At 44.3% G+C, this 21,496-nt stretch overlaps 1 protein-coding gene across 3 annotated transcripts in view; it reads right to left on the bottom strand.

Annotated features, from left to right (window-relative positions):
• KCNIP2 (potassium voltage-gated channel interacting protein 2) overlaps positions 1-21,496 on the bottom strand; it is a 144,971-nt gene that overhangs the window by 30,531 nt on the left and 92,944 nt on the right. The window contains exon 1 of one of the 3 annotated variants that reach the window (XM_054984142.1): positions 5,736-5,838. The exons of the other annotated variants lie outside the window; for them this stretch is intronic. Coding sequence (XP_054840117.1) covers positions 5,736-5,838 — 103 coding nt within the window. Of the gene's footprint in view, positions 1-5,735; positions 5,839-21,496 lie in introns of those variants that run through there. 3 annotated transcript variants of the gene reach the window in all.

Here is a 21,496-nt window from a genome sequence, read left to right as displayed (position 1 = left end):
GACCTTTCCGGATTGCTGGATTCTAGGAAATTTTAATTTTAGAGACATTTTAATTTTAATTTAAAATATGCTTTATTGTATGGCACACGTAGTGTGTCAGAAAATAGCATACAAATACTTCAAATGAATCAATGGATGGCTGGATGAATTCGATCACCAGTGAAATGACTGGTGAGCCTATCCACATTCCATCTAAATAAATCACATGATGATTTCTGGAGTATGAGGACTCTGCCATTGCTGGCCCTCCCTGAGCATCTCCGTTTGTGATTTGGTGGTGGATGTGACAGCTACACTAGTGCAAGAGGATTGCAGCTCATAATCTTTTTTAAAGACCTCACTAAACAGATTCATAAAATGGGAATGGAGGAGTCATGCTTGCGGGGTTTGTCATTTTATAGGACTAGATTACAGTTTCCAAACTGGAGTTATACAGTAAAAATATTTTTTCGTTAACTAAAATAAAACATGTTCACAATATGGTATAGCTGTGAAGATAGGTGAGTCTTGTTGCTTATCACTAATAACATTGTGACACAGCCATAAGATGCCCTATAATGCATGTACAACCATAGATTCAGGTGGGATCAGCTGCCTCAAAAATTCCTGGTTTTCCCCAGGGAATCCAAGTAGGGTTGCCAACTTTTAAACTGGTCCCTTTAGCTGACCCTTTACTATCAGTCTGATCTGCAGCAATTATCAGTGACGTTAGTATAGTTCCATGCCTTGAAAACCTCCAACAGCAGATTTCTGCATTTTAAAGCTCTGTTAAAGTGACAGGACTGTTTTTCTCCTGCAGCTGGCAACATTACATCTGAGGCAGTTCAGCAAGCTAAAAGGAAGCTCCCAGACCCCCGACCAGGTCTATTACCTGTAACTCTTCTCATGATTCAGCATCGCCCACCCTGCCTTATGCTGCCCTTTTCTTGTTCTGGACAGGAGCCAGAAAAACCAGCCTAGTGCTTGGCATGAACAGAGCAATGAACAGGATTGATTGCAATGGGTCTGATGGTGAGACCACATCCATTAACATCTCCAAGCCATTAGGGGATTTTATTTCACCAGTTGGCACAATGCAGCAATGCCTGAGAGCTCTCTTGTGGTTAGAAATAACACAGAGAAGGAGAGAGAGGCAATTCTTGGTGTTAGGGGCAGGAAGATCAACTTGGACATGGGAATGGGGGTGGGAATACTGCTCCTGTCACATTCTCCAAGCAGACTATGTCAGTAAATGTAGGGAGAAGGGGATGTGGCCACACAGTTATAAGAGACCAGCAAGGTTTTAACTGTAAGAGACATTCAAGGAACAGAAATTATTCCAGATAAATTTACCCTAGTACTATGTGATATGTTCCTAGCATCATCTATAATATTATCCTCCCTGCCATTAGACAAACGTATGAAGGCAAACAGACTTTAAAACCAGGATAGCTAAATGGAACTTCCAAGTTCAGATGTACCTGGTGACCTGATGGACAAGCAAGAAGGAATGACTCTGAATTTTAAGCCTGGCTTGTCAGCTTCCAGGGTATTGGCCAAGTTCCCACTGTAAGCAGAATGGAGGACTAGATGGATCATGGCCTGATCCAGCAAAGCAATTCTTATGCCATGGAATGTCCACTTCTGATGTGTGTTCTCTGGGAGACTAATCTCTTATCAAGTTCCATATGAATGAGCCTCCAGCCACAGTCAGGCTCACGTTTCTGCTGCACAAAAGACCTAGAGGGCTCAATCCAGAGGAAGCTGCCAATTGTCAGGAACTCCAACATTCTACCCCAAGGATTGTTGTTCTGTCTCATGATCCCTGCATATTGTAAGGCTTGGACTTGTTTGCACTAGAGGCAATTGGTTTCTTTCATCTTTGTGGGTGGACTAGGATGCTGGTGATGATCTTATATCACAGCAGGGAATGGGACTAAATGGGCTTTGGGGCACTTCCAGCTCTGATTAATTGATTCTATAAATTCCTTACTCCCAGAGTTCTGTACGGCTTCTTTACATATCCAAATTCCCACTCCCTCCTCAGGTCAGTTACCATGCAAATACTGTTTGATTTTTACCCCATCCTTCTTCCAAGGAGCTCAGGGTAGTTTACTACTTTCCCCCAACCTTACTAGGTTGGGCCTGAGAGAGTGACTAGCCCAAGGTAACCAAGTAAGCTTCCCACCAGAATGGGAATTGAAGACAAGGTACCCTAGTCTAGCATTCTTAACAACTACACCACACTAGTCTCAACTATAAGGCGCTTCTTTGAAGTGCAACCTCATTACATTTTACTGTGGGTTACTAAATGAAGCATCATGCTTACTTGCTATTAGTGAACAGAGCTTAACAGAATTAATCCAAGGATCCCTAAGTAAATACCATGTCTTAAAAGCACAGGATGCAAAAATTGCTTCTCTATTCCATCCTTGGATAGTCATATTTGCGTAACACACTTAATGTACAGGCAAATTAATTTCTCAATGCTTATCAATTAATTGACAAGACAGAACCTGTCCGGCAAAGGAGTTCAGAGAGAGAAATGAGAAAGGAATAGGAGACGGACAGCCAAATGTTTTCTTTGTAGAGATCACAGCAGGATAGTCCTGTTAGTCTGCTGCAGGAAAAGTAGAAGAGTCTTATGGGATGTTAAAGACTAACACATTTATTGTAGCATAAGGTGTCCTGGGGTCAAGAACCATGAAAACTTATGCTACATTTTTTTTTATTTTTAAGGTACCCCAAGACTTTTTCTCTGTGTGTATGAGATTTAACTCTTTGGGATTGCTCTCAGAAGTTTATCTTCATATAAGAATGGGGACACAGGAAAGATCTGTGCACGGCTCAACAAATGAGAGAAAGGCTATGACAAGAATCTTCAAAAATACGTGTGGAAAACATATGAGTAGGCATATACAGGTTCTCCATGTGCTACACCATGCCATGACCATTTTTTTTAAAAAAAAATCTCAGTATCTGGAGCCTTGAACTACATGGTTAGATCTGTTACCATGCTCCTTCCAACAACATAGAAATCTATGGAAGTGGTGTCAGTAATGTGAAATGGTCAGTTTTGGACTAGGATACGGGAGACTTAGCTTCAAATCCCCATTCTGCCATAAAACTTGCTGAGTGATCATGGGCCAGTCATACACACTCAGCCTAACCTACCTCACAGGATTGTTGTGAGGAAAAAAAATGAAGGAAGGGAGAATGATGATCACCGCCCTGCTCTCCTTGGAGGAACGGTGGGGTAAAAATGTATTAAATAAACAAACAAACAAATCACATGACCAGATGAACACCTCACAATGTATTAAATCTATTGTATGGCAAGATGTTGTTATCATACTACATGTGGTCAACATCTAGAGAATCAGAGGGCCTTTCAACTTTAGAGTCAGCGTATCCCTTAACAACTCTATGACCTTGAATTTCGTTTTCAATATGACCTGCTTCTTCTAGTCTGCAGAGTATTAGCATTATTTATAGACCATTAGTGAGCTATTGGTTACATTAGTGGTTAAGCATTCCAGTTTCCTTGTTCTTCAGACAAATTATCTACAGTCATGACTGCCTATAAATGGGAAGCAAGTGAACAAGCTAAGATAGTTGTCCTGTTCAGTTACAGAGAACACACGTACAATCTGTATCCAGTATACACTATTTTTCTTTATATGTGCACTGAGCAATGCTTTATGTTACATTCAACACATGATTGTGTGTTTGAAACTGCACATTTATCCAGGTACTGGTCCTTGGCTTAATTTGTAAAGTGAATGCGCAACAGCTCTTTCTTACCAACAGATGTATATACATTCACTGTAACATATGAACAGGGCTAGTGCTGTGGCACAGATATGCATCTGAAGCGGGGTGGGGGGACTCTTCAGGATCTGTTGGAATCCCAGCTATCAGTGGGGTTTCCTACATCTCCTGTTATACTGTTGGGAACTGTTTGTCTCTCAGAAAAGTGGAAGCGATGCCAGCTCTGAACATGCCACCTTTGCAACTCACAGTCTCCAGTCTGTAGATGCACACATGCACACCCAAGGCCTGCACCACTCAAGTGGCAGGAACTGAGCAGAAAGCCCAGCCTTCAGTTACAAAAAGCCCAAAGTCAAGCGCTGGCGTAGTCTACACTACAATAACACCATGTCACCAGCTAAGTCATCTGCAAAAAAACTGGATCCCTTCCTCCAATGTACAACTCCCTGAAAAGACCTAATCTAAAGCAGCAACAAGTAGAACTGCTAGAGATCTCTGGACACAATGCCTGCACAAGGAGATAACACAGCAGGAACCACAAAGCAAGGAAGACGATGTACTTCCAGCAACGCATGCAATCCATTTTCTTCACAACTAATTTGCCAAAAAGGGACACTGTTGGTCCAAATTAAAAGGAGGGACTGTGAGCACAGACCTTGTTCAAGCTGGCTGTTGAACCAAGATGAACAAGGCTGAGATGAAATCCAGTGTCCCATATATGAGGAAGTATGAGGAAGTTCCATAATAAAATCCCAAGAACAAGAAAATATCCCCAATGAAACCACTGATACAGAACCTAGTTCCTGGAATCTGACTGATGAAAGACAGGAGTAAGCAAATGGCACATAGGGACAAACCATATTCTGCATAGGGCATTCTTGCCCCCAAAGAATCCATGTTGGTCTGCCTTTCTCCTCTTATCAGTTTCGTGGATCTGAATTCCTGATCAGATAAGAATGGTCAGAGCCCACTGACAAAGCCACTTCAAGAAACTGGCTCTACTCAAAGAATTTTCTCACCTCCCTCTGCACAATGCAACTGCTATGATTATTATGACTATCTTACTAGTCTCACAATTTCTTAAAACTCCTGCAACTAAGATGCAGAGCACGTCAGCACCCTGGCCAGTGGCCCACAAGTTCTGAACTGATAAGTCTGCAGCCTGCTTCCTCTGGTAAAGGAACCAGAGGGAAGAATTCAGAAAGCAGAAGTTTGTTTGGTTTTCACTGAGCTCATTCAGCAATGGCAAAAAAACAAGCAAACCCAGTGCCTATCAATACATGCACTCTTGTCAGTAATGTAAACAGACAAAGCATGCTCTCCAGTCATTAAATACTATTTACACTTTTGTTTATTGTCAAGAATACACTAAATGCTGCCTCTGCAGCAGAGTATACACTGGAAAGACACACACCTTCTCCCACTGATACACACCATTCCAGTTTACCACTACCCCTCCCTCATACACAATGGAAACTTTTTCACATATGAAGTGTTCCATTAATGATACCAGCTTGGCATCACACTCACACCCACTTGCACAGAGATAAGTGCAGATCTAAATGAGATTCAAAGTCCCCTGGTTTCCTGCCTCTTTAAGAAGCCACTGCCTCTGCAAACAGCATGCCTGTTTAGAAGTCCTGCCCCCTCCCCATACTCATCCCTGTGGTGCAGACCTCTTATGCTTTCCTCTCACTTGTACTGAAAGTTAAAACTTTTTCAAGAGAGGCTCTGCTGCTAGGACAGGAGACCTCTTTGCATCCACCTCATCTGTTCACCTCTCTCTCTCTCTCTCTCTCTCTCTCTCACACACACACACACACACACACACACACACGGCTTGGCAAGTACTTTTACTACTTAACTAGCCAGCGTCCTGCTCAGATTAGATCTGGCTAATCAAGACTAATCCTGGAACTAGCCACGGAAGTCCAGATTAAATGAGAACCTCTCCCCTCCCCACCCCCCGCTATCTTGTGCATTACCTTCCAAGGAGACAGGCTCAAAAAGCCCAAACTGCTCCAGCACTTTGATGAACAGGACCAAAACCACCAACACGGCGATCATCTCCAGGCCGTCCAGGTTCATGATGAGTGGGACTCATGGCATCAAAGCCCTTCGCTCCAGCTTACTCTCTCAGTTCCTCACTCACCCCCGTTCCCCAGCCAGGGTCACCCGCATGCCAGTGGGTGCCTGTGTCACTTGAAACTGTGCTGTTGCTGCTGCCTTCAGCCCTGCTGGTGAAGACTGCCCTCTATCAGGACTAGAGCACCCTTGGCCCTCCCCAGAGTAGCAAAGGGGTGCAATGATGGCGCCTGTGGAGGGGAGAGAGCAGGGTCACAGAGCAGGATAGGGAGTTTGATGACAGCAGAGTCTGATCTGTGTTTTCCTGGCTTGCAGCGATGAAATTGAGAGTGAGAGAAGGAACGTGGCAGCGCCAAGGGAGGGACGTGGCGGTGAGGGGAGAGATGTGTGCAGAAAAAGCCCTGCCCTCTCCCATCCCATCCCAATGACACCAACTCAATTGATCTGCTTAATGCAGTTACTAAGGAGATGGGAGACAGAGAGTTAAGAGGATCTTGGCTCATGTTCAGAGAGGTTCAATGCAGATGAGAGGGGGAGCAACATGGAACGACTCTTATGTGAACTCACAGAGTGTAAAGTCCCAGCATACACATATACCACTAACTATTGCCCAAGGGAGAGAAACACTTGAGTTTAAATGCTTGGTAGAGGGGGATATGTATGGCCATAATGGTGTAGTGGGTAATGTGTCAGATTAGACATGGGGGGACCCGGGTTCTAATCCCTGCTCAGCATGAGGCTGGATGACTTTGTGCCAGCCTCTCTCTCTCTCTCTCTCTCTCTCTCTCTCTCTCTCTCTCTCTCTCAGCTTAACCACAAAATTGTTGTGCAGATAAAATGGGGACAGCAGAGAAACATGTATGCTTGCCATAGCTCTATAAAGGAAAGCCGTGTGTGTGTGTGTGTGTGTGTGTGTGTGTGTATGTGTGTGTGATTTGTGCTGCTGTCTTTAACATGTTTGTTGTTTATGATTATTCAGGGTTTTTTTAACATTGTGTCTTCCTATTCTGATTAATAAATGTAAGCCACCTTGGAGATTTAAAAGGAAAGGTGGAATATGATTTTTTTAAATTAAATAAAAATACTTAAGGATAATGAACAGCCAAGTATTCTGGAAACCTTTAATCCAGCCATGGAATCCACCTGTCTACCAAAAAGACCCTTGTCCACAATCACCTCCAGTTTTCACTCCAGTTTCTCATGTGTGGTCCCCACAATTCCACCCACCACCCTCACATTTCTTGACAACTCCCCCTTCACCATATGCAGCCTCCCTGGCTCTTGGAGGTCACATGTGAGAGATATTGCTGTTAGGAGCATTGAGAGGATCATAGTGTTACAGATTATATGGTACTTCATGCTCCAGAGGAGTAATGAAGCCAACTCATTTGACAGGGAAGGAACTTCCCTGCTGCCTGACTTCAGAAGCAGCCACCTGAGGCCATAGTCCAGCCTTTAAGGTTTCTTCCCTGTGATTTCCTCACAACAGATGCCAACGGGAAACCTGACATAAGGGATTCTACTGGCAGAGGAGGAAGCAGGCCACTGTGTGATTGGCAGCAGGCAGGTATGTTCCCTAGCTAAGGATGCTTCAGTTGCCACCTATAAAATAAATTGTCGGAGCTCAGATCAGACATCTCAAACAAACAGCATGCACAAGTATTCAGAAACCTGCTCTTTGTTCAGCCCAGAGAAGGGGGCTTGACAGAGCATACAATAGCTTTGGTCAGCGTGGACATGAAACCACAGTATTGCAACAATGACTGGCAAACTCCCCATCTGTTCACATTCCAGTGGTTTCTTTTAAAACATGTTTCTTTTTTATTGCATGGCACAGAATCCAGGCAATTGTAGGCAATTCTAAGTTTGTTCAGCAGCTGCCCTGGTTGGCACTTAAAACAGCAACAGGGATCTAGCAGGGTACTCATCCACAACAATCCAGTCTTGGAGAGGGGAAGAACAGGGGGCTGTAGGAGTCCTGTGAACAAGTTATACCACTTCTGAGAGTCTCCCAGACAATACTCTGAACTCCTTCAGGACCCTCCCAACTGCCCCTGTTTCCCTTAGCCATATTCACTCACATGATCTATATTTTGCTCCTTTCTGTGTCCACAAGTGCCCAGAACACAGCTGCATTTCCAGCTGCATTCCCACTGGGGGCAAACCAAATGTGCACCACAGTTGAGAAAAATGCCAAGCTCAGTGCCAGCATTTAGGGGGAGAGGAGAGGCCTTGCCCAAGCTCTGCATGTTACTCAGACAAGCAGAGCCCTAGGGAGGCTGCCAGCCTGGCACTGGCGCCTGTTCCTCAGATAGAGGAAACTCAAGACAAAACCCCCAACTGTGGCCTGTAGGGTGAGGGCAAGCAACCCCTGGCCCACTGCTCCCCTATCACAAGAGCCAATTAATTCCCACTAGCTGTAGGCCATTGCTGCTTGGCAGAGACCACATCACAGACCCACTCCAGAGCCAAGAAGAGAGAGCCTGGTTACTCTAGAATAACAGAACGTGAGCAGAGATGTGGACAGCACATCCCTCTACAGATCTGGGTGTGAGCCCTGTGGGATTTCTAAGCTCCCCCTGGCTCCCCTTCTCCCTCCCAGAGCACATTAAAAGCCCAGTCATTCATTCTGCAGTCTTACAAGGCTAAATGAAGCTGGTTTTTCCTTAACAGATTCCTTCCCTGTGAGAAATTCCTCTGCCAGTTAAGTACTCAGCATGACAAAACTGGTGCCAAACTTCCCATGTGTCTGTCCTTGCAGAAGGGGAAACATGCATGCTAATTTAGTCCCCGTGGACAACTACAGAACAGGGTGGCCGAAAGAGATCATGGGGCCTGAGCAGGTATAAAACTAAAACTTGCTTTTACTTGGATGCCAAGGTCAAAAGTGCTGAAAGCTGTAGACCAAGGAAGTGTTTTGAACCTCCAGCCTAGAACCAGTCTAGAGAAATGTTAACTATGTTTGTTCTGTTTTATCTATAAAACTTGTTTTACCATTAATTCTTTTCATTGCCATTCTTCTGATAAATATTTATTTGATGCATAGTGATTGGCCTGTTGTGTAGTTAATAGAATGTAGTTAATAGAATGAGACCGGTCAATGGAGTTACCACTCCCACTGTAATCTTCCTCACTTGTTCTGAGAGGCCTGCCTGCCTATCACTGCTCGTACAGCTACCGCATTTAGTTCTGAGAGGTCTATATTGGGGTGAATCACCTGGTAGGAAAAGCCAGACTAGAAAGATCCTCAGAGGAGCTTACTTGCAGGGTCAGGATTCTGATGCCCCAAGGAAAGCAAGTGGAATCTCTTTCATGCTGCACTGGGGAGTAAGAGAGACCTCACTTAGAAAGGGGATACCAAAGAGGATTAATATTGATCTGGGGAAAAATGGAGGGAGAGAGGGTAGAAGACACCCTGTGTGTTATGAACTGATGGCTTGGACACTGATGGGACCTTTGGTGGAGAGCACAACTGCAGTACATATTCCAGCATCTGGACTTCAACATCTCTTAGATTATAATGTCACTGTGTGAGGAAAAAGAGCAAGCAGTCCACATTAGCGTGTGCAACTGCATATCTATACTGGCTGTGTGAGAGGGAGGGAGGGAGAGACAGAATTCTGTGCCAGACCCTCCCAGAAGGTTGCTTCTCAATTTAGTCTTCCTTTCTCAGGATGTCTGTAAGGAAGCAGCTAAGAAACGGCCAGAGGTGCTCATCTTTGCAATGTGTGAATTGTCAGGCACATGTCTGAGTTGCTTGTTTAACAGTCTAGCTTCTCTCTGAACTGCCAAATGTGTACATAGAATTTGCCTCTGACCACCCACACGTTACAAAGATGGGTATCCTTCCCAGCCACTTCCCCAGAACATGAGTAAGGTCGAGTAACATTAGAAGCAGCTCCATCAGGCTGGAGATCGTGGCAACAGACAATTATGATACACTGAGCTGTAGAGGAGGAAATCCTGGCTGAGGGAGAGGGAAGGACGGGGACTGAGGCACAATACTCAGCTTGGTCAGGCCTCCCCAAGGGAAAACGGGAATGCACATAATGGATATTTCCTCTCACTCTGAGCTATTAGACAGGTCAGTAGGAGCTTCTGGGAACTGTGAGATGAGGCAATGACATTGATAAACAAACCCACAGCAGTCCCAGGAACAGCAAAACACAGAAAAATCAGCAGAAAAGTGGGGCAGGGCCTCTGACAGTGCCAGCCTTAATGCCCCATCCTTCTTTTGAGGCTTGTCCATCTAGATGCCTCCTATGCCACCCACCCCCCAAAAACAGAGCCAGATATGCTGACACCCACACCAGAGTGTATGTGTATGTATGCATGCACACGTTCCCTAAGAAGTCAGCCCCGGGACACCGTTCAATTCTGGCGCTTCCTAAGTGTTCATGTGAACAAGGTGGGTGGGTGGATGGGAGGAATCTCTATTTCTCTGCGTATTCCTTGGAGCCCAGCAGAGTTGGGGGTCTAGACATAAATAATGAAGCACAGTAGCTAGATGTGCACAATCATCTCCTTCTGGGCAGCAGTCAGGATTGGGCCCAGAGGCAGACAGCAAGCGTGTGTGCAGAAGGGAGGGGAGGCACTGAGAGTGTCTTGCCCAAGGGCCCCTCACAAGCTGGGTGTCTTAATCATTTTCTGTAGGATTGCTCACAGCTCTTTTCAGGTAGACAAGGCAGGACTCACAGGGGGTGCTGGGCAAATACTTGGTGGGATCAGTGGAAAGTTTGGGTATTTTCAGTCACTTAGGAATTCTCAAGATACTAGATTAGGGAGACCCTGTAGTTTGGCTGATGACAATATCCTTCAGCTCCTACTGATACAATTACCTATCACTCAGTTGCTTTCAGGATCCTGTCAGTCCCATCATACATCTCTATCTCAGCTGGTGAAATGAAGGACAATCAGTGACAATATACTCTAGAGTGACATTGGGCACCCTGGGAGCACTGGAGGAGCAGAGAACTGTAGCCACAAAGGAGGGCCTGGAGAAGGAACATAGCATTATACACAAGGGATGAGAACTCTAGCTGCAGGTTTGGGCACCTCCCATTTGAGGAAATACCCCCCTCCAACATTTTTTGGCAGATACCTTAGTGATATATTAAGATGGGTAGCCATGTTAGTCTGTCTGTAGCAATAGAAAAGAGCAGGAGTTCAGTAGCACCTATAAGACTAACAAAATTTGTGGTAGCAATATGTCTTCCTCACATACTCTGGCATGCCAATTGATGAAAAAAGTTATTGCTCCATGCAGGAGCCAAGCTCTTAATATCAATGAGTTTCTTCCACGTGACCCATAAACAGCCACTGTTTATTCCTGCTTTCAATATAGGCTGTACTCCTTGCTGAGGGGAATAGATAGGCATGGCCAGTTACTATCAAGCAAACCTGAGAGTGGCTGCATAGCAGCATGAAAATGCTGCATCTTGGGGACAACTTTGTGACAGTGAGGGAATTTGTAAAGAGACTACCAGCTTGAAAAAACTAGAGTAAAATGGCCATTTCACAGCTGTCCTTGGGAACTTATGCCAGTTAATGCAACATGCAGACAACACACCCAGTTTTCTTCTAATTTGACCCTTTACTAAATGCACTGCTTAAAATTAATCTCCAGTATTGCTAATATTGGAGCTATTACATTGCCCTTCTGCTCTCTCCCTTATAAGGGACGCATGTGCTGTGATTAGTGCAGAGAAAACGTGTCTAAATCCTGGATTTTCACAGGGTTCACAGTACAGATATTCTGAAGCATACAGACAACAAGTACTGTTATAAACACCTTAAAGCAATATACACCAATAATATGAAAATGGACTATACCAAGACATCTATACCAATTACAAGTCTACAAATGGCAAAAACCATGCATTGCCTATCAGAATATGTAAGCAACACAGACACTATCAGTACCATTTATCAAGAACAGCAGCAGCACACATTTTACAACCACAGTGTTGGTGAAGGCATCAGAATACCTCCAGTGGGCCTCTGGTTGGACCACGGTTCCACCATGGGTAAAGGCACACATCTGCCACTGAATTCCATGTAGAAATGAAACCTCAGTAACATTTTTCAGTTGAGATAGCTGCAAACTCGGGCAGCAGGAGAAACATGCTGATGTTGACAAAACCATCCCCATCATCCCTCCTACCTCTTCAGGTATATACTGTAATTTGCAACACTTATTTCACATATCCTCTCTCCCTTAATTATTACACTGCCTTAACAGCCACTTACCTAGCAGTCAGATAGAGAGCTCATTCTCATGCACCCTGTGTGTTAGGTAATTAATGTTCACTTTTTATACATGATGAAATCAAGCTGAGAGATAATGGCCATGACATAATGGAAAGCATAGACGTGGGTACCAGCAGGATGCCCACAGTCATCCTACAACAGATCCGCCTTGCTCCCCCTTAATGTTTGCAGAGGCATGAATTGGGAGGAAATTGCATTCTTTCGTAGGGGGAACTAATGGCCTGAAGCCTGGGGTGGCAGACATCCAGAGGTAACAGCTATAGATACAGATCAATGGAACAGACAGTCGCCATTGTGACCAACGGAGAAATGGCTCCGCTATCTACACCTGAGCAAGGAACAGTTGCCATAATAAAAGAGGGAGCCTGCTACATTTAGAACACTTTCCTGGGAGTAAACCAACTGGAAAAAATTGGGATCAGAGTAGACCTCCTTAGCATTTCTCCTATAGAATCTAGATCTCTCCACTATAGCAGATCAGCTGAAGGGCACTGAGTTTCTCATGGCCCTGCTTACTGCCAAATCTCACTTGATGACTTTGATAATTTGCTATCCTTTGGCCTGACATCCCCCACACACAAGCTTTCCAGAGAAGGATAAGATAGAAATGTAACCCAAAAATCCTTTCACTGTCAGAAACCATGATAAGAATGTCAAAGGTCTTGAAACTTGTCACAGATGAAACCTGAACAAGGGACATTGTGGCAGTGTACTGGCATCCTGTCCTGGAGTATTTGGCTTGCACAGCCACTTCATTTGTCTGTAAGGAAGATTCTTTGTGCTAAAATGCAGCTCTGTTACACCACCTGCTGGCCACATCCTATCTGGACAGCCCTAGATAATATAAAAGGAATTGTTAATTTCAGCATTTATTTATACCCCATCCTGATAATCTCTGGCTATACCCCAGGCTTTGACCTTGTCCAATGACAGAAAAATGAATGGAATGTTCTCTCCTTCCTCCCTGGGGAACTGCGTTGCGCAGGTGTCCTGAGGGCATCCAGGACCGATAGTGGAAGGACTGAGGAGGTTGCTACCAAATGACAAAGATCCCAAGAATAGGATACTCCCATTGCTGGGTGAAAATGGAGAAACTCTGGCAGAGGACAGAGAGAAGGCAGAAAGGCTCAATGCCTACTTTGCCTCAGTTTTCTTCCTGAAGGAGAGAACAGGCAAAGCATGGATTTGGGGCTGCTTGTTGATATGAGCTTAAAGAACTTTCAAAAGAGCTTGCAGACCCTTTGTTGATCATCCTCCAGGCCTCTTGGAAGACAGGTGATGTGCCGGAAGACTAGAGGTGGGCAAATGTCAACTCAATCTTGGGACATGGGTAGATGGGAAGCTAAATATGAGCAGTCAGTGTGATGCAGCAGCAAAAAAGGCGAACACAGTCTTAAGGTGTATCACCAAAGGCATAATATCCAAATCACAGGATGTCATTGTCCTACTATATACCACGTTGGTCAGGGCCCACTTGGAGTATTATGTGCAGTTCTGGAGGCCTCATTTCAAAAAGTATGTGGACAAATTGGAACTGATACACAGGAGAGCAACCAGGATGATCAGGGGGCTGGAGACCAAGCCCTACGAGGAAAGAGGGATCTGGGAATGTTCATTTTGGAGAAGAGGAGGTTGAGGGGAGACATGATTTCTCTTTTTTAAGTATTTAAAAGGCTGTCACTTAGAGGAGGGAAGGAAGCTGTTCCTGTTGACAACAAAGACTAGGACTCAAAACAATAGGTTTCAACTACAGGAGGGAAGGTGCCGACTGGACATTAGGAAAAACTTGTTCATGTTAAGAGCAATTCAGCAGTGGAATTGGCTGTCTAGGGATATGGTTGGCTACCCCTCATTGGCCTTTTTCAAGGAGCGGCTGGACAATTACTTGTTGGAGATGCTTTAGGCTGTTCCTGCATTGGGCGGGGTGTGTGGATTAGATGGTCTGTAAGGCCCCTTCTAACTATATGATTCTATGATGTTCTTTAAGGAGGTCATATGTGTGGAAAGAATTTTGGGGTTTGGGTCAGAAAAAGAGGCCCGCTGTAACATGGAACCAGCACCAGTTTTCTATAAGCTTCCCAAAGTCTTAGCAAGCAAGTTTCTGTTTCTTGCAGACTGGTAGAAGTTTCGTTTCCTTGGGACAAGTGCCAGAAAGGGTGGTATAATGAGGCTAATTGACACAGAGCATCTGCAAGGCCTTCTGCCCCCTGCATGTAAATTGTACCAGAACAGAGAGATAAGGCGCCGGGGTTGCCCCTTATCTCTCCAAAGTAACAAGGCGGGAGAGCCTGTGCTGGTAAAGTGTGAAATTCCTTTGTGATTTATACTTGTAGCAAGCATGTATATAAAAAATGCTGTCTATCTTAAAGAAGATGTCCTGATTCATTGTTCCAGTACATTTATGCAACTATTCTACATTTGTAGAGCAAAGCAGACGTAATTGATGAAGATGTCATTACATGTAGCTCTTTGATTTTCAGCCTATAAAAAGAGACAGCTCAGAGCAATCGAGGCTGCACTTGCCAACCAGCAGAGAGACCTGTTAGCTCCTGCGGTTTGCACCAGGCAGTCCAAGAGCTCTTGAAATAAGGGGGAAGGATAGAACTATTATATTATATTTGTGCCTTTTTACTGTCTTATATTTTAAAGGATTTTCCTGTCATTGTTTTGATTTTCTTATTGTTCTGCTGAGGCCCAAGACTGGCGCCTGCTGGCATGCTTAATTGTAACATTTTACTTAATTTCAATAAAACATTTAGCCTTGGTTAAGCACTTTTCTGTACAGAGTGCATTTCCTTTAGATAGGGACAGCTTAGTATTTAGTCAATAGTCCATTCTACATCACATGCCTTGGTGAGGGGTAACTGAACACGAACCAACTGTGTTGCCCAGGACCCGAAGGGAGTCCCCCCCTCCCCACGTTTCTTGCAACCATATGGAGACTGTGGCTGGAAAGTAAACTATGCAGTAAACATTTCTGGAAGAGCTAGAAATAATGGCTCAAAAGGGAAAGCTACTTCAAGAAGAACCAACTGTAAGGTTTGCTTGAGCTGGCTGAGGTCTTGAAACAACTCTACTCACGCCTGCTAAAATATGTACATTAGGGTTTCTTGTTTCTTTTAATGAATGCTTATCTTTGTACCAGTTCCCCAATCTGATTTATAGTCATTACAAACTCCTTTTTGATCTAGCAAACAAAACCTGCAAAGCCAGAGGAGATATTGCTGAAAGGATTCACACTTGAGCCATCTCCTGTCTCCAGCCCTAACTGAGCCCTAAACTTGGATCACCCTTTCAATTTCTCAGAACTTTAGCAATTTAGTTACAAAATTATGCAAAGAAATGAGGTTTCAAAGAAATATCCTGGACTGGTTGAGACTAAAATCAGTTAAAGGTTTGAACCTGTGCACTCTTTCTCCTCTCCCTATCACAATGTTTTCCTTATGAAAGATTTCTTAAAGCAACAGGGTTTCTTCCTTGAAAAGGAAGAAAAGTTGCTATCCGTGGTACTGAAACAGCAAGGAGCTCAGATTACAACACAAGAACTAGGACTAATTCTTCAGTAATCCGCTCACCTGGATTTAAACTAGTTTTGCAGGGTCAGAGGCCCCATCTCCAAACACTGGGCCAAAAGGGACTCCCAGGCAGGCAGTGCAGGCTGTGCCCATGGCCAAGGCATCTCTGGCATCTTCAGGGTTAAGGCCTTGCCCAGAAGCAGGGGAGAAAGAGCTAGGCGAGCAGCAGCTCCATGAATGCATAGTTGTAAAGTTCCCCAAGCCAACCACACTCACCACATGCCACAGTAGGGAGGTGTGCTCTGTGGCTGAGCCTCCCCTGCTGACAGCCCTGCAGTTGAGGTCAGCAACATCTCCACCCTTCCTGGGCCCACACAGGCTGACAAGGAGGAGGCCTTTTGAGGCACCGGAGAAAGGCCAGGCACAGAGGAAGAGGCCTGCACTGGGAATCCAACCTTCCATATTGGCTACACCCCACAGTGTCCCATCCAATGCCATGGGGCACTGGTTATGCTGCCTTCATGGGATCCTTTAAAAGGATGGACCCAGGGCCACCATGAAGGAAGGGCCAGATCTCTACCTGCTGACAGTGAAGAGAAGTAGCTGAGGGAAAGAGGTGCCTGGATGAGTTTAACTCCCCCTTCTCCTGTGACTGAGGCAGCCCACCATTCCAACCCTAGGGAGTCAAAGCCCAACACTAGTATTAAGCCTAAATAATTGCAGGTGAGTAACCCTGTTGGTCTGCAGTAGAAGAGCAAGATTTTGAGTCCAGTAGAATCGTAAAGACCATCAAGATTTCCAGTGTGTAAGCTTTGGAGAATCAAGCTCCCTTTATCTGACTTAAATCTCAAAAACGTATACCCTGGAAATCTTGTTGGTCTTTAATGTGCTACTGGACTTGAATCTCACAAACCTAAATAAAGTGCATTGCCTTCTGTGAAATGCACCCATGCACGTGCCCACTGCGTGCGCACACATTTTCAGTGATTTTTCAGACCTCTTTGCAAAAGATGCAAAAAGTTTTCAAAAGGGCAGAGAGTGTAGAGAAGAAAGATCACATCCCCATTTCCCAGGCAGCTGACCTGATGCCTTCTCCCCCTGATCCAGTCACATGTAATTGCATAGAATGTGGCTGTGCATTTGCAGGAAGGAGAGAACCACGCACACTGTCCTGAACTTAGTGAACAAGAAAATACTACAAGGTAGATGGACATCACTATCAAGATGCAATCTGAGTGAGCATGTTGTCCATTTACTTTTAATGGGATGTGCTTTCAGATAAACATCCTGCCCCAGTTAATCCTATATAACCAGAACTGGTTCAGGGCAAATCACAGCACTGAAGTACAATGAAACAACAGTTCCATATCACAAAACAGGGAGGGTCATGTAGTTGCTGGAGCAACCGTGATGTTTTCCTCTTCCCCCCTCCCAATTCAAGATGATGGCCAAGGGAGGAGGACTGCTTGTCAGCAGTGATGCAATGATCTAGCAGCTTCCAAGTGACTTCAAGGCACCACCATGTGATCTTTCTCTGCAAAGAAGACAGAATAACTAATGATGGCTCTAAGGAAGCAGTATATTGAGTTGCAAAACTGGCTTGAAAAAATATGAGAGAACAGTAAAATAGGGAACATTTTAGGAAGCGCTTGAAAGCTGGTATCTCACATTTAAGATCAAACCAGATGAAAAATCAGGGCAGTGATAATTTTGCACATTGCCAGACCATTAAGGATTGCTACCACCACTTTGATGACTCATATATTTAGGCCAAGGTAAGATACCTGGCTTGACACACACACAAAAGATTCAAGTTGATATGAAGCCTAAAGTCTCTTTTCTTATCTAATAAACAGCTCTTACCAGCGTTATCACCCACCCCTCTAAAGAGTAATATTTAATAAAGACCAAGCAGTATGAGGCTTGTTTTGGATTAAAGTTCCTTCTTCTGTTTCCAGGTGCTTCTGGAAAGCAATCAAAGCATTTTGATCTTAGTGGGAGATCAAACAAAGATCAAACAAAGACTTCATAAATCATTACTGTGCAAGGGAAAATCTGTGAGATTATCAGAACTACATTCACAAGAGTAATGAATAATTAGGGGATTTACACAGAAGAAGGCGGAATGCTTGATTTGTTTTTTCAGTATTTATTGCTTTGAGTATATATACATGAGGTGACTGCACTCAAGGAAATGAATATACAAAATAGGTATAGGTCCATGTTTCTTCACAATAACTCATGTGCAGCACATGATCTATATAGCTTTCTTGGAGGCTAGCCTTATGTTGTGGGGATATCAGATTTTTCCAGCACTGGATATGTTGTATTTGAAAAATGTGACAGCTGTAGTGAATGTCAGCCTAGGAACACCTGCATTCAGATCCACACCCGCTTTCAGATCCACACTCTGCCATAATGTACACTCCACCATTCATCTTCTCTCTCCACTGCAAAATATGAGAGACATACATCTGACATTTTGTATGGCACCATTTGTGAGGAGCAACAGCTGCCTACTCAGGCCATCTTTTAATTGTTTTTAAAGTGTCCTCTGTGGCTACACAGTTTCCCCACAATTTGAATTTAGCACAAGAGAGTACATACAGTGCACTCCAGCTTTAAAACTGAATAGCACTGACCTAGCATTTCATTATCATCTTTCATTTTAAAAGAAAATTAATATCTAGGGGAGTATGTACCCCCCATTCTGATGTCTTCCGTTGGTACGCAGCAGGGCATCAAGGCTTCTACATACACATGCATGTATGAGCATGTATACATATTCTGTCTCTCACACACAGACAGAAAAATCATAGTTCACACCTTCCTTTCCTGTGCTGGAGTGTAAATTTATCCACGCTTCCACAAAAAGCAGAAAGAAGAAACAGCAGCAAGACTATTCATTGAGTAGTTACATAGGAATGGAATGGTGCACCGCTGGCTCTGGATCTAGATTTGTAAGAGTATCACACTAAAAAATACAAAGCATCTGGGACACATTTTTTTGATCATGCAGAAAAGTTCTTCATCTCCATTTCCCATCCTTATAATGGAAATTATACTGACCTATTTGACAGGGATATTGTAAGCTGTGAAAAAAACATAGCAAAGCATTTGGCATACTAATCACTACAGAAATTATTTATAACTAATTAGTGACATCATTCTGAATCCATTAATACCAAATTCACCGATAAATTCCTGACAAATGGTTTTGAATTTAGAATGCAAAACACAGTCAGGGGAAGGGGCAAAAACTATGAAATATTCCCAGCACTACTTGTGTTTGCTCTGGCTTTAATACTAGCGCTCTCTCTCTCTCTCTCTCTCTCTCTCTCTCTCTCTCTCTCTCTCTCTCTCTCTCTCTCTCTCTCTCTCTCTCTCTCTCTCTCTCTCTCTCTCTCTGCTGCGTCCTCCTAATGCATTAGCAGCATTGTCCCCAGCTTCCTCTTGTACCTCCCCAGTGGTTCCATGATGAACACTACAGCCGATGGAAGGAGTTAATTCTGTGTTTCATTCAACACCTCTGTTACCTAACTGAAGCACAATTATTGCCAAAAGCCCATCTGCTGTTCCAGAGGGACATGGCACCTTGTGTCTCTGACAACAAACAGGCAAAGATCAGAGTCTAAAGTCACTCAAAAGAATTGGCACACGAGGATACCCCAGGCTAATGTAACAGTACTCAGAGACCATTGCTGTGAGACCTGGAAAATACTTTATCATCAAGTTCACACTTAGATCATTGCCTCTGGAAGCTGACATCTGCCTCATTATCCTCACTCCTCTGTGTAAATTTGCTAAAGACTATGGATGCATAAAACCGTATTATTATGTCCTGCCCTAGGATTTTATGCTAGCAGTACAGAGTGGTTGAGGGAGAGCAAATAAGTTTACAAATGTGCCCCCTGTCTATCCTGGCCTCTCTTCTCCCAAGGCTATTCTTTTGCAATGTGGTCCAGCCTCCACAGCTGCTGTAGTGCTATAGAGCTCTGTACTGGATCCCTTCTTCATCTCTTTCCCTACCCATCCAAAAAGCAATGCTTTGAGGATACTGCTGTCCCTCACAGAGCTGATGGTGATTGGGAAGAAAGAGGGCGTGCCCAGACACTGACTAAGCCCATTGTCCTAACAAACCAGTGCTGCCACAGTGTTGCTGCTGCCGCCAGCCTGTTGTGGGAAAGAAAGGAATACCTGGTCTGAGCCCAGGGACTCACTCTCTGTCCTCCTCTACAATGTTATAGCTGATGCCACTGAGCCATAGTACTGGTGGTAGATTAGAGGTATTTTGGCACAGCTGCATTCAATCTATATTGCACCTCACACTGCAGCCAGGCAGTACAAACTGCTCTGCCTAAATATACAGAAATATCTGGCCTAGCAGCAACAGGGTCTAGTAAAATGCAAGCCAGCTGGCAGTTTCCAAAACAAATGAGCAAAGCGTACATATTAACATTTCCCCCCAATACAGGAAGTTAGGTCCCTACAAACCAGGCGATTGAGAATGGAAAGAGATTTGATGAGCAAATGAGAGAAGCATCTCAACAATGGTATATGGAGCAGGGATGGACACAGTGCCTGCACTGGCCCAGGTTCTCCAGATTTATTGTTGTCTAAACTAGAAACTGATCTAGCTGCTGAAAAACCAGCCATTCTGGCACAAGACGAACCAGCTCTCTCTCTTTTTCTGTAAGAAAGTAGAGTACAATAGCCAAACCATACACGCTACTTGAGTTCTGTCATTAGAACTCAAGACAATGATTTCACCCTAAAAACATTGGAGGGGGGAAGGCAGGACTAACTGTCTCCTCCCAGTCCATTTCTTTAGCTGCTTTAAGCCCAAAAGGGGTGAAGAGCAGGCCTAATATTGGTTCCTTTCTCTCTCCGATCACCAGGGCTTAATGGTTCTTAAGGGCAGGTTAGCACTCCTTCCTCCAGGACCGGGGGCCTAATTCAGATTGCCCCCCGCCCACAGCTGCTTGTCAGGCCCAAATTACACACCAGCAGTTCCAGACATGGAACATAAGCATCACCTGTAGCCTGAGCCAAGGTTGTGAGCTGGAGCGGTTACATCAATTCCGTGCACAGACAGAGACTGCTCTTGGTGCTGGTTGACTGGGTGGGACTCCAAGTTTTATTGCAGACAGCATTGGCTGGAGGGGAAATTGTTTTGGTAATCTGGATGTGTTTTTAGTTGTGTGTTGCTGTATCCTGTGTGTGTTTTTATTTTGTTGATGGTCTAGTGTTTTTTTAATGTGCCTGCAATTTGCAGTTGCATTGTTATCCTGATTCTAAGGAGAGCTGATGTCCCCTTTGCCAATAAGCAAGAAGAGACTCTCTTAAAACAAATTGCTCTGGAATGTATACATTCACAGCTTGGCAGGGAAGAATCCAGAATACCAAGGTGAAACACTGACCATCCTTACCTTTGTGGCTGCAGCCTATCCCACAGTCTCATGGTTTGAGAACCTCTCTGAACACAGGGCTGCGCCTTTAATTCTCACAATCTTTTCTCAGCTAATGTTTTTTGTGTGTATCAAATCTTGGGTCAATGGCACAAGACTGTGGCCTAACAAATCACTTTCAAATTTCGGTGTTTGGCCAGCAGAACTGAAAACTAGGAGGTGTTCAAAGGAATGCACTGCAAAGTCCAAAGTCCCCAAAGCGAGCACTATGGGCTTTGAAAAATGGGCACTGACATCTTGGAGCCCCAGATAACTCCTGGAACTTACTGCAGGTAAGATTTTCAAGTCACAGTTCAGGCTTTACAGCAGGACAGGGGAAAACAGAATATTATTCTCTGTCCCTTGTTTTTCCCATCATTGTGCAATGTAAAAACTGTTGACTGGGGCCAGAAGACTATTGTGCAGGGA

This window comes from Eublepharis macularius, chromosome 6, assembly GCF_028583425.1.
Source record: "Eublepharis macularius isolate TG4126 chromosome 6, MPM_Emac_v1.0, whole genome shotgun sequence".
Lineage (NCBI taxonomy): Eukaryota > Metazoa > Chordata > Lepidosauria > Squamata > Eublepharidae > Eublepharis > Eublepharis macularius.
Note: the sequence above shows the minus strand (reverse complement) of the source record. Positions and strands in the feature narration are given on the sequence as shown.